This window comes from Podarcis muralis, chromosome 6 (assembly GCF_964188315.1).
Source record: "Podarcis muralis chromosome 6, rPodMur119.hap1.1, whole genome shotgun sequence".
Classification (NCBI taxonomy): Eukaryota; Metazoa; Chordata; class Lepidosauria; order Squamata; family Lacertidae; genus Podarcis; species Podarcis muralis.
Genome location: NC_135660.1, coordinates 43,019,080 through 43,035,109, shown reverse-complemented (window position 1 = coordinate 43,035,109; position 16,030 = coordinate 43,019,080). Strand labels below are relative to the sequence as shown.

Sequence of the window (16,030 nt, the reverse complement as noted above, 5' to 3'; positions counted from 1 at the left end):
AGTATGCTGCACTTAAAGGAAGAGCAGCTTTTCTCATTCCAATCCTTCCACGGATTGGTTGTAGCTAATTGTAAATCCCACCTATCTTCCAACTGTACAGGGATTTTCTATTAATTAGTTTTGGAATTAGCACGCAAAATGAACTGATTGAACTTGCTGCAGTTTTCTGTTTCTTCAGTTCCTTGGACTGGTGATTCGCCATGAGCAATTCTATGTATTAACATATCACACAGGGGTGGGGGTAGGACAGTATGATCATATCTATAGTATGTTTCATGGCAAAGGCCATGTTACTAGATAATGAGCAATTTGCTACAGCTAGCCTGTAACCACTCTAAGCCTTCTCTCTCTTGAATCTTCTGAGCAAAACACTGTATTTTGTACTGTACAGTACTTTGCAGATTGTAATTGCGATATGGAATGTGGTTGTACAAGTGGCAACAACTGGATACAGCTTGTGACACAGCGGTGAGTGACAGAACTACTCCCATGCTCAATCACATTCCATTACTTGCAATTAAGCTGCTTTGAGTGTGTACAGATCCCCACTGCATAATGCAGAAAGGCAAGGAAAAGATTAAAAATCAGCCAACAGCCGAAAAGCTAACCCTCGTCCCTTCCCACAAAAAAAGTGCAACTTACTTTTTATGCTTTCATAGGCATAGAGGATATAATGTTGCTCTTGCCAAAGTGGCACTTGCAAGGGTATTGTGCAAGTGTAAGCTTTGGGTGAAGAGAAAAAAAGAGAAAACTAAAGATCCTTATGCAGAAAGTGTTTGGTACAATATCTAAGTCAGTGCACCCCTTGACTTCACCCATACAGACCAGAGTATTCTGCAAGTTGAAACTTCTTTTTTCTAGAACCCAAAGGGCAAGAGAAATAGAAGGAAATGCTCTGAATTCCACAAAAAAATATAGAGTATTCTTATCTACCTAATTTACTGTTTCTACACAAAAAAGGGTTTTGAATCACAGAACTGATGATATTTAAATGCTGAGTTCTAGACCTCCGGAATACTTGGTATAATAGGGAACATTAGACCTAAAGAAAAACCAGATTTAACATGAGGTGTGCATACATTCAAATGCAATTTTTATATCTTGTTACCTTGATAATGGACTAATGGCAATGGACCAGACCCGGTCTTCAGTCTGTATGGTGTGCAAACACTGCCCAGTTCTGCCTGGTGATAAGGACCAAACCTAGAGAGAGAGAGAAAGTGCAAATGAACATCAAACAACAAAAAAGTACAAGATAAAAGTGTTAACAGCAGCTGTGTTTGGAAACGATCCCTCGCAAAGAAATCTTGGGAGCACAATTTGAAATTAGCAGAGTAAACTTAAATCAACTTCTTTACCCCTGCGATATTTTGACTGCATGCTTTCTAAGCAAAGAAATGATAGAAGAGATTAGTAGCAGCTTCTGTCCAAATCAGTCCCAGTTCCGGTGCTAAAAGCAGAGAACAATCATCTGAAATGCATCTGCTCAAATTATGTTGAAGGTCTGCATGTCAGAACAAATTTAGATTTTATCTCATCTTTATTCTTATGGTTCCCTGTCTGGGCAAATCCTTAAAGCCTTCTCTCCAAGTTTGTTGCAAAACAATAGAAACACATGGAGAACGGGGCAGTCTAATTTCCCGTGCAGTGCCCCCTTCTGTACTAATTGTTAAAACATGCTCAAATCCCTTAATGCACATTCACACTTTGATAATACTTGTTCTCCCACAATACACATTGTTTATTACCAGGGTAAAGTGACTTGTTTATGAGCTTTCAGAAATCTGTTACTGACATACTGAATAAAGCTTAAGCTTGTGTTCCTGACATCATTTTGAATACCATCATTTCTTTCCTCTACCCCCAACAAATTCATCTCCCATTTTCTGGATCCTGAGATTTTAGTTTCTGATTCCCTCTCCAACTATCCCCCAATGTCTTAAGGGAATTCAAAGCTGGGAGTGTTGTATTTGTTTGTTTGTTGATAATGCTCAGGATTGCAGGCTATTCGGTGTCAGAGGGGAATTTGGCACCTAGTGTCAGCAAAAGCAGCAGAAAAGTTGAGCTCTTTTAATGCACCCCTATCTCATACAGGTTAAAAATATTGCTGGGAGCATGCTATCTGGTGCCTATCAATGAGGAATGTGCATTAGCAGCTACTCAAAGCTCAGCCCTAATCAACACTCACTATCCCTCCAATGCACTTACAGTTCCCATTAGAGACCTACTAGGGATTCCCTTCTAGCTAGGAGTCAACACAAGGAAAATGTCACTTGGTAAAAATAAAAGCAAATTCCCTGCTCATAAGGATCAGGCTGGAAGAGTGTTAGGTGAGCCAGATTCCATTTGTGGGTTTTTTTAAAAAAGACAATGAGCACAATTAAAGCAGAATTCCCTTTGACTTTGAGGATTTTGCCCTCAAGGTCACAAGATTCCAGTGGCAGGGCATCAAAGAATCCCACATAATGGATAGTTTAATTCAGTGTGATTGAAATTCAGAAACTGAGCTACTTTTCTATTCAGATCTCAGCCTGATGGCCCACAACAGGAGCACTGTTGAACATACAGTAAAATATTAAGAAATGTGTTCCCAAATGCATGTTTGGGTTAAAAGTAGGTCCTGGGTCTGAAAAGGTTGAAGATACCAGCTGTAGAAGTTCCAGCATTTTATTGTTCTCATAGGTAGGAAGTATAGATTCATAGAATCATAGAAGAATCATAGAGTTGGAAGGGATCCTAAGGGTCATCTAATCCAACCCCCTGCAATGCAGGAATCTCAACTAAAGCATATATCACAGATGGCCATTCAACCTCTGCTTAAAAACCTCCAAGGAAGCAAACAGCTGACAATAAACAATGAGTCGTAATACAAATAACGTAAACAGCAAATACACCATTTTTGCCACTGGTTGACACTTTTGAAACACTTCACATTCTTCTGCTGCTGTTCAGCCTATCCTCTTAGTGGATTTCTTCTGACTCTCCAAATTGTCAGAACCATTTGGCCAGTGCCAGAACCATTTGGTCAGTGCCCCATAAGGAAACTATCAGTTAAGACACAGTCTGCTGGCTGCTTGGGTGGGAATTGTTGCATGCAAAAGGCTCTGCTCATTGAAAGCAGCTCTAGAGAAACCCAGATTCAGATCTTAAACTAAGAGTAGGGAGCGTAGAATCAGAAAAGCTAGGACTGTTCACTGAAGCTGTACTAATTCTGATCACTACCCCAAAGAATGTTCTTCCATCGTAAGGGTAATGTCAGGGGAAGAAAAACACTAAATCCCTCTACATGTGTTCTCTCTGACAGCTTGCCACCCCAAACCTCAGTAAATAAAAGCTCATGAAAAAATAAGCTGTTGCTCCACATCACTGTTAGCACAACTAAATTTCTAGCTAAAACACACACAGAGAGAACCTTGCCTCTCCCTATCTCTCTCTAGGAAAATAAAAATGACTCAGACAGTGAAAACTTTGGCTCTCAACAAGGGCCAGAAACCGTATGGCCCTCTAAATGTTGTTGGAATCCACCTTCAAGGATTATGGGAACTGTAGTCTATCATCATCTGAAGGGCCACAGGTTCCCAACACATGCTCTAAACTAAGCATGTATGCTCTTTCAGCCCTAGAATCTTATAAAGGAAGGAAGAAATGGCTGTATAAATATTCTATCCTCCAAGGGATCCTGACCTCCACTCAATTCAGCAAAAGAACTAACAGACAGAAGCCTTAAAGGGCAATGGAAACAGGACTCTGTAATCTGATTTTTGACTGTCATAAATCCCAGCATGCCTATATAATGTCTGTGTTACTCCACTTTGGGCAGGTGGCTCTGAGATACATGTCTGAAACATTTGAGATAAACTTGTATAGATGTAAGAAAATCCCAGAAATGAGAGACACTCCTATAAGTATAAAGCAAGACATGCACATTCACCTTTGCTGTTCTGTCCCGTGAACCACTCACAACGATAGCTCCTTGACAATCCACACAGTTCACTTCCTGTTCATGCCCCAAGAACTTGAAGCTGAAGGAGCCATTCAGTTTATGAAGGACAATATTGCCATCTCTGAAAAACAAAACCACAGTGAAGAAGGTGCATCTCCTTGGAACAAATGCCACAAGGCAAATGGCATGAGAGCTTCTCATATCCAAAACTACTCTCCTTCACTGAGGGTCAATTTACTGAATTCCGCTTCAGATTATCCCTGCCAATGAAAATGTAAAAGACGGATTTGAGAGAGCATGACGTAGAAGTGCTCTTCATGTTCTAGCTGGAGATATACCAGTACAATAGTAGTTTCATTTCCTAAATACAACACATTATCTACACATACATTCAACCCAGCACATGCAGACAGGAGAGATCTCACCTCTGAGACCAATAGGTCTTGAAAACCCCTAGGTACAACAATGATAGAAACTGATGCAAAGTTGCCCTTTCATTTCATTTATTTCAAAAACTAGTATACAGAGATATTCAGGAAGTATTTATCTAATAGAGCATATACATTCTATACTTAATTTGCCACTGAAGGCTATGCAGACAACAAAGGACTTGCTCACATGTCCTAAAAGGTTTCTTTGGCAAATCCATGACCCCCACATGGCAAATGAACAAAGCACACACATGGTTTAACAGTCTTGGTCACAGTCTTGCAATAGGACAGGCCTGGGGAGGGCTGTTTGTGTATGCCATACTAAAAAAGAAATACAAGCTGTGATTAAGCAACCCATACTCCGTACCAAGAGAAGCTGAATTTAGCCACATGCATAAATTATGCAAACTGAGCAAAAATCCATAATCTCTTATTTTGCATAAATTATTCCACATTTTTTGATAACCAAGGCTATGCAGGCCACAGACGCTCCAACTGCAACCATTGGAAATCTGTTTCAATCAACCTTCAGTTTTTGATCATATCCTTGCAGCTTTAAGGGCCAGAAGCCTGCCTTTTAAGAGCAAAATAAAAGAAAGCTTAAATTCTCAGTAAACTGAATTTTGTTGCCCCATATAACATTTCACACTTCTGCAGAATCACAGCATGTACACCACCCTGGCCATGGGGACTGATTTGCCCAGTGATTCCCAAACAGGGATCCTTTAACTAAAAGTCAGTCACGCAATGCAGGAGCTCTGAAAGTCAGTTCTTCCAGCTCTTGTTCAAGTGCACCTATAAACCAATGTTGGATGCTCAACTACCATCACCCTCCTTCTTATTTCCCTATAACAAAGAGCTTACCCTCCTCCACTGACAATATGGCCATTAGCAAGCACAAAGCGGCACACGTCCTCCTGGTGGCCAGAGAAGACTGCTTGGGAACAGTGTTGCAAGCTGGTACCATTGGGATGGAGCCAATAAACTTGAATGTCTTCTGCCTGGGATAGGTAGAGGTAGTCATCATCTAGCTGCATCCAGGGCATTAAACTGGAGGGGGAAATATAATAAAATATTAGAAACTATGCTGACAGTTTACAAACATCCTAAACTCTTAATTATTATGGAACTTCAGGCCTTTCCAAATGCTTTTAAAGAATCCCATGATATATTTGTACTAACTCTAACCCAACCACCAAAGCCCATAGAATATATAGCCTTGCTGTGGGGAGGTATCTCCCTGTTTGGCAAAGCTGTAAGAAAATATACAAAAGAAAATGTGACACACACACCCAAGTACTACCCCTCCATCTTAAACTGTGATTTTAAACTGATGGTGCTATTTTACTGCTGGTGTGAAGAGAAAGCTTTTACTTTTGCTGTTATGTGATGTATGGTGTTATCTTTTTATGATTATATTTGTTAACTGTCTTTGGAAAGGGGTTTTCCCTAAAAGAAGGACAAAAAATATATTGTTTGTTTGTTTGTTTGTTTGTTTGTTTGTGTTTTATACCGCCCTTCGCCCAAAGATCACAGGGTGGTTCACAACCTTAATAATATTATTATCATTGTAATCCAAAGACTTGGAATCAAACAAGCCTCAAATGATTATTATTGAAAAATATTATGTTAATAAGTGATCCATGTAAAAGCAGGCAGTTCTTTGGAGAGCTGGTAACTTTGGTGATGTTTAGCATTTAAAAAAATCAGAGACTGGATATTGTCTTCCCTGCTCACCCCCTATGCTACTTAATCCCCCCCCCCCACTCTAATTTAAGTAGCATATAGTGAGGAAGGGGAGAACACTCAGTCTCAAAAGATAGAAAAATAATAAAATTCAATGCATGGAAATCAAAGAATGGTCCAGGCATGAAAGGTGGCAACTCATCCCCAGTAGCATCTCAAGTTCCTCAATGTTCTTGCACTAGCTGGGAGGAAAACAATTTTTCCAGCGACAAAATCTGCCATTTTAGTACTGGGACAATGCAATTCCCTCACAATATGAGCACTATATTGAGGAGGAAAGATGCAAAAACTTTCCTGAACCAAATGAGTAACAACTTGGTATTTGCTGGGTATGGGTAGAGATGGGGAGGAAGCACTTAATCCTTTTGGAACTGAGAGGAAAGAGAAGCAATTTATCAGCAGCAACTTTAAACACTCCTGTTTAAAGTTAGCTGATTCACCACTTTCTGCTTGTAGATATTCTTCCTGCATAGTAGCAAGCAACTTGGACACTGAGCTTTCATTGATAATTTGAGAATATGACTCAACACACAGAGCATTCAGGGAGTTTTGGTATTATAGTACTGGCAAATGAAAGCAGGTTGCAGAGAAAACAGCATCAACAGCTACCCAATCTCAGAATGCCAAAAGTTAAAGAGGCTCAAACACTGTGTAACCAAAGAGATGCAAGAGCTGAACAGAGACAAAAAATGGGATGAACTCCAAAAGACAGAGAGAATTCTAGCTGAAAATCATGGGGCAGGAGAAAAGAGAAGGAGCCACTTGCTTGCGCTTCCATCTGAGGAGTGGGATTTTCCGGCAGCGTCCACGCCTCCAGTTCTGAGAAACCTTGACCCTTTCCTTCACTGGAACACCAGCCACTCTGCAGAGAAAGAGCAATTAGAGAAAAGTCAGGGCTGGGTAGGACTCCATCAGCTTAATGACATAACAGAAAGGAACTAGATGACTCCATCACTATCCCAGTGCTTGAAGGAAGAAGGGAAATAACATTTGCCAACCAATGCCACTGTAGTATTGCTGAAAGCTACCAGAAGTAGAACTACATCAGCTTGAGCAATTTTCAGTTCTCAACACTCTTTTTTCCATCATGTTTTTGTGCCTCCTTAAATCATTAAAATTATGACCTGCTAGTTTATATTTTATGTTAGGAATTATAAACCAGTTCATGATAGATCCAAGTCATAACTATACAGCCACAGACTAGTTTTGCTACAGATCTCAAGAAGACAACTGCATAATTGTCCCAGCAAAAGAAAAACACCCAGGAATGAAAAAAATATACGTCTTTCCTCATGTAGACAATTACAGATTTGAAATTACAGGAGGGCAAAATTTTACTAAAATTGCTAAATGAACATATGACTCAAAACAGCAACCCAGACCAACCTTCCAAAAAATGATGCTCTGTCAGAGAAGGCTTAGAGGACATGCTACTCAGGAAGGTTGACAAAAGCTTAATTTTCTCTCTTAAGCAAGAGCAGAACAAAAGGAAAGACTGGACATCGCTGAGATACAATCATGTTAAGTGCCACCTAGTGACTAATCTATATAATGGCATTATCCATACATCCAATTCCTCAAGAGATTTACCTTTCAAATAAAGTCATTGTCAGCTTCCTTTTAGCAATTAAGGCTGTAACTCTATGCACTTTTACTTGACAGTAAACTTCATTAATGTAATGGAACTTGCTATGGCACAAATTTACACAGGACTGCAGTGTAAAATGTATTTTACATTTTAATTATTTCACATGAGGTAATGTACCAAACGCTCTGCTGAAACACGAAACAAATCAAGATATCGATTCCCATTTTTAAAAAATCCTTTATTACAGCACTATATTTAGTGTGCCAGTAGTCCAGTTACACTTCCACTTGCAGCGCTGGCACATACCCTACACTTCCGAATTTTGAAAAGCTCATTCCAAAAAGAAAACCAAGCCAGGATTTTTCTCCCCACATTCCGGAGCCATGGCAAATAGTTTTTTCCCATTTCAAAGTATGTGACTTGCAATGAATCTTCACACACAAGCCCAAAAGAAACGTGCAAGGTGGAAGTTACCAACTAGTCCAGGTGCAAAGCCAGCAAGGTAGTACTACCAACCCATTTCATCTCTGAAATTAGGCACAAACATGATCACTCAGGGAGGCCAAGGAGGTTTTATTTTAACACTACCAAGAGCTAGAGTCTAAATTTAGCAGTCGGTGAACTGATAAAGCAAATAAAGAGAATCCTCTAAGAGCTCTGCATGAAAGAAAGCTACTTTAAGCAGGCAACAGTGGGAGGAACAAAACTGCAGGAATGCTTTTGTCCTGGCTTTGTGCATTCCAGCACCAGGCTCACGGGCACCAACCGTTCAAATGCACGGCAGGTAACAGCACAAGGGCTATTGTGGCTGTTTATTATTAACACAAACTTGGAAAGGATTTCTGTTCTCATGGAACTAGAAAGGTGAGTTCAGGCTAGTTAGCTAGTGACCACTTCAGTGGGGTAGCCTAAGCAGGTGTAACGGCATTTGTTCACGTTCCATCCATTACCCTTTCCTTGCCCTTTCTTACCTCCCTCTGTTGTCGACCAGTGTTGAGATTTGTATTGTAAGATCTCTGTGGCAGATACTTCTTTTTCCCTTATGTTACGCTTTACCCAGTACTAAATCTTCCTTTTGATTCAAGGAAAGAATCAGGGGCACGTTTATAATGGGCTTTTGATTTTTCTTCATTTGAGCTGCAGCTTGAAGTTTCAAATGTTAGGTGCAAGAAAGGTGGCCATGGTTTTCCCTAAAAGTCCTGATAGGTCAGTCTCCAGGGACTGGCAAGCCGAATAAGGCCTGTGGACTGGAGGTTTCCCCACTCCTGCTATACCATAAAAGCACTAATGTACATTTTGAAGGTACAGTATAAGTAAGTATAAAACTCCATTGTTGCCTGCAGCAGCACTGTCCATATGTAGGCAGCTGGAGCTTTAAGGATTTATTACAACACCCTTTATTACTGTTGTAAATTTCCCCATCCCATGTAACTCAGCCAAACCCCTTCTGTTTCACCATCATGAAGGTGACCTTTAAAGGGGAAAGACCACAATACTAGAGGTTACCTTAGATTCCATAAAGTCTTCTAGACTAGTAAAATTAGGTACTAAATGAGGCCAATTCTGATATAGATGTAGGTTAACTTATAGACAGACCCAGTAGCAAACACCAATGGCTGAGAGCACTCTACTCTTCTGCTCTCAACAGGAAACCACTCTTGCTTGCTTACATGGACCACTACCCAGTACACAGCTACGGGTACATAAAGGTGCATTCCAATGCTCAATTACCTGAGAGTAAACCCACTGAATGGTGTTTCGCTCTGAGCAGAGATGCATATAATTGCACTGTAAGTCCCACCAAATCTGTGGAGCTTAATTGCAGCTAACTCTGTGCTGGACGGTAACCTCCAAAAGGACAAATAGATACCAACTGCCTTCCCATGGCACTTCCCCTTACACTGGAAATGCAAGACTATAGCAAGCACTGTCTCTAAGAAAATCACAGCAGTAAGCTAACCCTTAAGGATAGCAGTAGAAACATGAACCATGTTCTGCCCCCAAACAACAAAAAAAGAAGTCTGCAATTGGAGATTTGCTAGCAATTCCATCCATCAAACATGAGACTGAATAGAAGATGTCTAGTTCCCCATTAGCGGTGGGGGCTAACAAAGAAGAAAGCTCTTTTCATGCATCAGTGGATAGAACTAAAAAAACATGAGGCACAGAAGAGATTTAAAACAATGGGTGAAGTAAGGTGCTGCTTTTAAACAGTTTCTTTTCCTATCCTAATAAGCTGTGCTAGAACAAGTGATACTAGAGGGATATTAATCACTGGCTACTGAAGGACTTGAAGTTCCCTGCAACTCAAACCAGAATAGCTGCCCCGGCAATAAAAGTATTTTTAATACTGACTTAACAATATTGTTTTAATAAAGTCAATTAAGTTTAGATCCTGTTGTCCCGTGAAGTTTTTCCATCAATTTTTAGGAGCATGGGAAGTTCACCTTGTATCAGTTTAAACCTGCCACGTATTCTTATGTATTTTAAGCAATTATCACCTTCACATTGACTTGAATTTCTTTTATCACAAAGAGAGGCTTCGCTGGGGAATCCTATACAAGTCTACTCAGTAGTAAGTCCCACTTTGTTCAATGAGGTTTACTCCCAAGCATAGGGGCCAACTCCTAGGGCCTGAGGTCCCTTTCCCCCCCCCATAAAATATGTGAGGGGGCCACTCACCGCAAAGTTTATGGACACTGCTATTCAAATGGTTTGTGTGTGCTGTGTCATGTGATTGATTATGTTGAGTAGAGTTTACCTGCCCCCCCCCAAAAAAACCATTTTTATTCAATGTGGGCATCCCTGCTCCCAAGGATGTATGTTTAGGATTGTGGCTTTATTTATTTACTTATTGATACTTTGTTAACAAAATGGGACGCGGGTGGCACTGTGGGTTAAACCACAGAGCTTAGGACTGGCCGATCAGAAGGTCGGCGGTTCAAATCCCCACGATAGGGTCCCTGCTCCTGCCAACCTAGCAGTTCGAAAGCACATCAAAGTGCAAAAAGATAAATAGGTACCGCTCTGGCGGGAAGGTAAATGGCGTTTCTGTGCACTGCTTTGGTTCGCCAGAAGCGGCTTAGTCATGTTGGCCACATGACCTGGAAGCTGTACGCCGGCTCCCTCGGCCAATAAAGCGAGATGAGCGCCACAACCCCAGAGTCGGTCACGACTGGAACTAATGGTCAGGGGTCCCTTACTTTGTTAACTGAGTTAACAATTACTTTAAAAAATAACACATGTAGAATTTCTCTATCAATGTAATGTTTGAAACTATTAAACATGAAGTTTGATAAGATACATAGCAGAAGAAACAAGAGCAAGTGCACCAAGGAGTGCAACTATTCTTCTTGACCATCCCTCTCTGTTCTTGATGACCTGTATTGTTTAAAAAATGACAAAGCACCCCTAAGAAGAAAATATCCCTTTAAACAAACATCTCTTATAGCTGTTAATGCATTGGAGAATCTCTAACCTGGCCCTGAGGCCTAGCCAGACTCTAGTATTCCCAGCTCTCTTTCCATCGCCTGGGGCTCTCTCTCCCCCCCCCCCCCCATCTCCCTCCCTTTTCCGGCACTTTGTCACCATTATAATTTGACTGCATTCCTGGGCATGTGACCCACTTTAAACAAAAACACACAGAGATTGCCATCACCTAAGAATCTCGTTTTTTTACAATCAGGAAAAGAGACTAGAGGGTCGGTTTGCAGTCTCTACGCTTTACCTCCTACTCTGGTCCAAAATGGCAAAAAAATATGTGCACTGAAAGTATGAGGAAGAATTCCCACTTTAAATGCTGATGTTTTGCAAGAATGTCTTGGATCGCGTATTAACTTCCAGTTCATGTCTGAAATCTAAATGCCCATGGATTCAGATTGAGTTCTAATTGTTTTATTTATTTGCTTGGAAATTTATATCAGACCCCACAGCAAATTGTCAGGGAAACTCAGAAGATCGGGCAATAGCAAGACAGTCTGGGTGTGGGGTTTAAAAACAGCATAAAACGAAAAATAAATACAAAAATCAGATTTGAAGTTAAAATAAATCAAAAGGCACGAGAAAATGAAAAAAGTGCCAAAATGGCTGTGGTAGGCACCAGGTAAACATCTGGGAAGAGCATTCCATAAGCATTCTGTATCGACACAGAAAAGACCTTTTCCCTTGTAACCTGCCACAGCTTACCCAGCAACAAAGCTCATTGAGGGCCTCCAATGAAGATCTTAGGTCCCAAGTGGGCACATATGGAGACAGGTGACCTTTTAGGTATCCTGATCCCGAGCCTTTAAATTGTGCCTGGAAATGGATCAGGAGCAACTGTAATTGGTGAAGCACTAGTGTAATTTGCTTACTTAGAACCTTTACAGTGGCAGCTCCCCAAATGTAGAACTCTCTCCCAAAGCAAATTAAACAGGCTCCTTCTCTCCTGTCCTTTAGACAAGAGGTTGAGACATTTTTGCTCTGCCGTATTTTCTTCAACTCTTTTATTGTGGTTTTTTAACTGCACTGATATTTGATTATTTCAAATAATAATTTTTGTGGCTCTTCTCAGAGCCAAAAGTCAGTATAAGCACCAGTGTGAGGCCATTTTGTGGACACTGCAATAAACCATAGTTTCTCGTGCTAAGAACAAGCCAGAAAACCCTTTCACGTTCCTCCCCAAACACAACTGCAAAAATGAGGTAAGAAACTTTCACTTCTATTTTGATTAACCACAGTTTAGTGTTACATCCAAACTCTAAACAGTGGGTAATCTTAAGTGTTGTTTGCTGAAACAAGCCATAATTAGATTAACTACTGTTTCTTGGTTTCAGATGAAACAACCACAGTTTAGAAAAAAAATGAGGCTTCCAATCCTCTTTTTACAGTCATTGCAAAGGATAAGAGAAGGGAATGAATGGTGTGCGAGCTCCAAAATCACTGCAGTTTGTTGCTATCATGACAAACCATGATTTACTGTGACATCCAAGCCAGCTCTACAAGTCATTTATTGGATCTACTTCCACTAGGGAATGCACCAGCTTTTCAGATTTAAAGGATTGCCTGCACATGCCCACCAGCAAAAGCTGACTTGGAAGTTATTACCATACCATGCCTCCTTCCTCCTATGGTGCTAACACAACAAATAAGCCTAAACCTAGTAAAGCACCATTTTAGGATGCTTACAGAGACAGGATTGTACTTGAACCAAATAGGAGCGCTGGCCCTCTATGCCCTCAGGCATCATGCTGTCCACATTATGAAGAGACAGGAGCTTTCTTATCTACCATTTATCCACTCTGTCACTCTGAAGAGCTATCAATCTAGCTCAGAAATATTTCTTTTTCTTTATTTTCCTAGAATCCATGTTTAAGCAGCCTAGTTCAGATGTCCTAAACTGGTAAAAACGTAGGAGGGGAAAGCAATGCAGAGGACATAGTACACAGACACAAGATTTAATGTTAATGTTCCCCTTTTAAGCTTTAGATTTCTTGTGTTAGAATCTGAAGCAATGTGTAAGAAATGAAGATATTATCACCTTATTGACCCTACATATTTATCTCTTACTTTAGTCACCCGCTTACAACAATAGTCAATTTATTCAGCACCAAGAGTCACCTTAGACATATACCACATCAAAAAGCTATTTTAGCTACATCTTCTTTCTCCTTTCTTTGGCGATCACTCATAGCCAAGTAAGATTGTCTTCCATGGATATGGTCTTAACAGTGTGTCCATAAGCGACTGTGGAGACCAATTCTGGATCCACATGTCCTTCAAAAGTAGGGACGTAGGTTTCCGGGTGGAAGTTGATCACGGTGAGGATTGGCCAAACGTGCCTTCCTCTTAGCATGTTTCTTATTTTTGACCTGAGTTCATGCTTCTTCAAAGACCATGACGCATTTGGTAGAGGCTATTCTTCAACTGGAGCGCTTGCAGGCCAATGTTCCCAATTATCTGGGCTTATGCTGCATTTTTTTAGATTTGCCTTGAGAGAGTGTTTAAGCCTCTTTTGTTGTCCACCGGCATTTCGCTTTCCACTGTTATAGATATAATGCTATAGTATATAATCTATTAGCCCCTTGGGTAATCTGACATAGGCCTAAAACGGTTCGTAAAGTATGGTGAGGAGTCAAATTATTTTTATTTGTCTCCTTATTTCCAAGCCAAACATCTCATAACACCATCACATTTGAAACATATCTTCACAATAATTATTTTAATTTAATCTTTAATAAATCTTATTTTATTGATGTTATATAACCTTGGTATGATCAAAATTCTTGTAAAAATCCATGGATGACACTGAAATGCATTTGAGCTATATGTAGCCTGGAAACTATACAGTATGTCATAGCTCTTTCAGTTTGGAAGCAGGTCCTATCAAAATGAGACAATTTATTTCCAAACAAGGATCCTCAGGTGCAGGGTGTTTGCTTAAAAAACAAAGCACTATGTTCCACCACTCAGCTACAGCTCACCCCAGGTATATTTTTATTTCTGAATAGGCAAGTTTAAAAGGGAAAGCTAAGGCCAAGAGTAAGATGACAAGAAGGTGTACGATGAATAAAACAGAGTCCAAGTTAACTACCACATTGCTAGTCATAAAACCGCAACGGCAAAGAATGCTCTGGCGTTCAGGGAAGGGGGCTCATCATTTCTGACAACACCAGGAAGCACTTTAGAGATGTTGCTTTACAAGATCTGAAGGGAACTTTCTTATAGACATTTGGTTACTGAAGGGCAGCATACGATTTTTTCAAATTATGCACTCAGTCACCACGTGCACATACTGTAATACAAGACCTCTCTTCCTGCTGCAATGTACATTTGGGCAAACTATATTAAAATCAAATGGCCCTTTCCTGCTCCTGCAGGTGATTGATCACAATCTCTTTCTCCCTGCCACCGCCTTTAAAGAAATGCTAAACTCAGTTTTTATCATCACACAGAAACCGTTAAACAAAACCTTTTGCAAACTTCTGAAGACAATAAATACAGTTGTGAACCTTGGCTTCCTAGCTCCCATGTGCTCTGAATCAAGTACTGCAAATTCCATACTTAATAGAAAGTTCAAATACTCAGGTGGACATTTAGAAATGTTTTTTTTACTCTGTTTGTTAGAACACTGCACAATCCACCATAGATCATGTTAGAGACTAATACCTTAATCAATCTACCCCACCTGCAATACACAGCTGTGCACAGTACAGAAGCTCATTCCATGCTGGTCTCCTAGGAATTCAAAGCATAAAAAGAGAGAGCAGAAGCCACAATGTATGCTCACATAGAGGGCAAATGGCATTCTACAATTATTAGATGGGGCACCTCCAGTACAATAGGAAAGCATTAGTAGTCGTGCACAAGGCTGGAAACCTGAGGCATCCAACTCTTGATGACTGTACCAAAGTGTTCTGAGATTATTTTCATCCTTGTGCAGGAATAGCCAGCAAGGATATTCTGCCAATGTCTCCCTCTCCTAGGCTTCTGGAAACAAAATAAAACTTATAATGTAATACTCAAACTGTAATTTCCATTTTAAAAACTGACAAAAAAATGTCAAAGTAGAGAAACCTGACCAGAACACCATCAAACCCTTGGGCTAAGTGAGATGATAACCTCCAAGACCAGAACACTGCTTATTTGTTTGTTTGCATGCTGTCAGTCCACAAACAGGGCTCAAGGTGGCTAGCGAACAGTAAAAAACAAGTAAAATATAAAATAACAAAACATTAGCACACATAGGTAAAGCATCTGTAAAACCAACAAACAAAACTGGCTGTTGAGCAAACTGCAACATTTACACTGGCAAAACTAGTGAGCTTACAGATGCTAGTTCATTTCTGGGCCCAACTGAAGGTGCTTACATTACAGTGGTACCTCGGGTTAAGTACTTAATTCGTTCCGGAGGTCCGTTCTTAACCTGAAACTGTTCTTAACCTGAAGCACCGCTTTAGCTAATGGGGCCTCCTGCTGCTGCCGTGCCGCCGGAGCACGATTTCTGTTCCCACCCTGAAGCAAAGTTCTTAACCCGAGGTACTATTTCTGGGTTAGCGGAGTCTGTACCCTGAAGCGTATGTAACCCAAGTTACCACTGTATACTGAAAACACAACTCTTTACCATTACTTTTGACACATGATATATATACACACATATTAGGACCCACCTTATGCTTCTGAATCAAAATTGTTTCAACTGATTTTAATATTGTCTTTTAATATTGTTGTTGCCCACCCTGTGACTTTATGGTGAAGAACAGGTAAGAAATCCAGTAAATAATAATAGAGGCCAAAGGTATATTTGAATAAATATGTAATTGCTTACATGTCAGAATAAGTATG

The 16,030-nt window shown here is 40.3% G+C and overlaps 1 protein-coding gene across 1 annotated transcript in view; it reads right to left on the bottom strand.

Moving 5' to 3' along the window:
* The window catches only part of FBXW4 (F-box and WD repeat domain containing 4), a 73,946-nt gene that overhangs the window by 53,421 nt on the left and 4,495 nt on the right, over positions 1-16,030 (bottom strand). Inside the window, exons 2-5 of the mRNA XM_028730500.2 lie at positions 6,887-6,982; positions 5,239-5,424; positions 3,932-4,064; positions 1,109-1,203 (exon numbers count right to left, since the gene is read on the bottom strand). Coding sequence (XP_028586333.1) covers positions 1,109-1,203; positions 3,932-4,064; positions 5,239-5,424; positions 6,887-6,982 — 510 coding nt within the window. The remainder of the gene's footprint in view (positions 1-1,108; positions 1,204-3,931; positions 4,065-5,238; positions 5,425-6,886; positions 6,983-16,030) is intronic.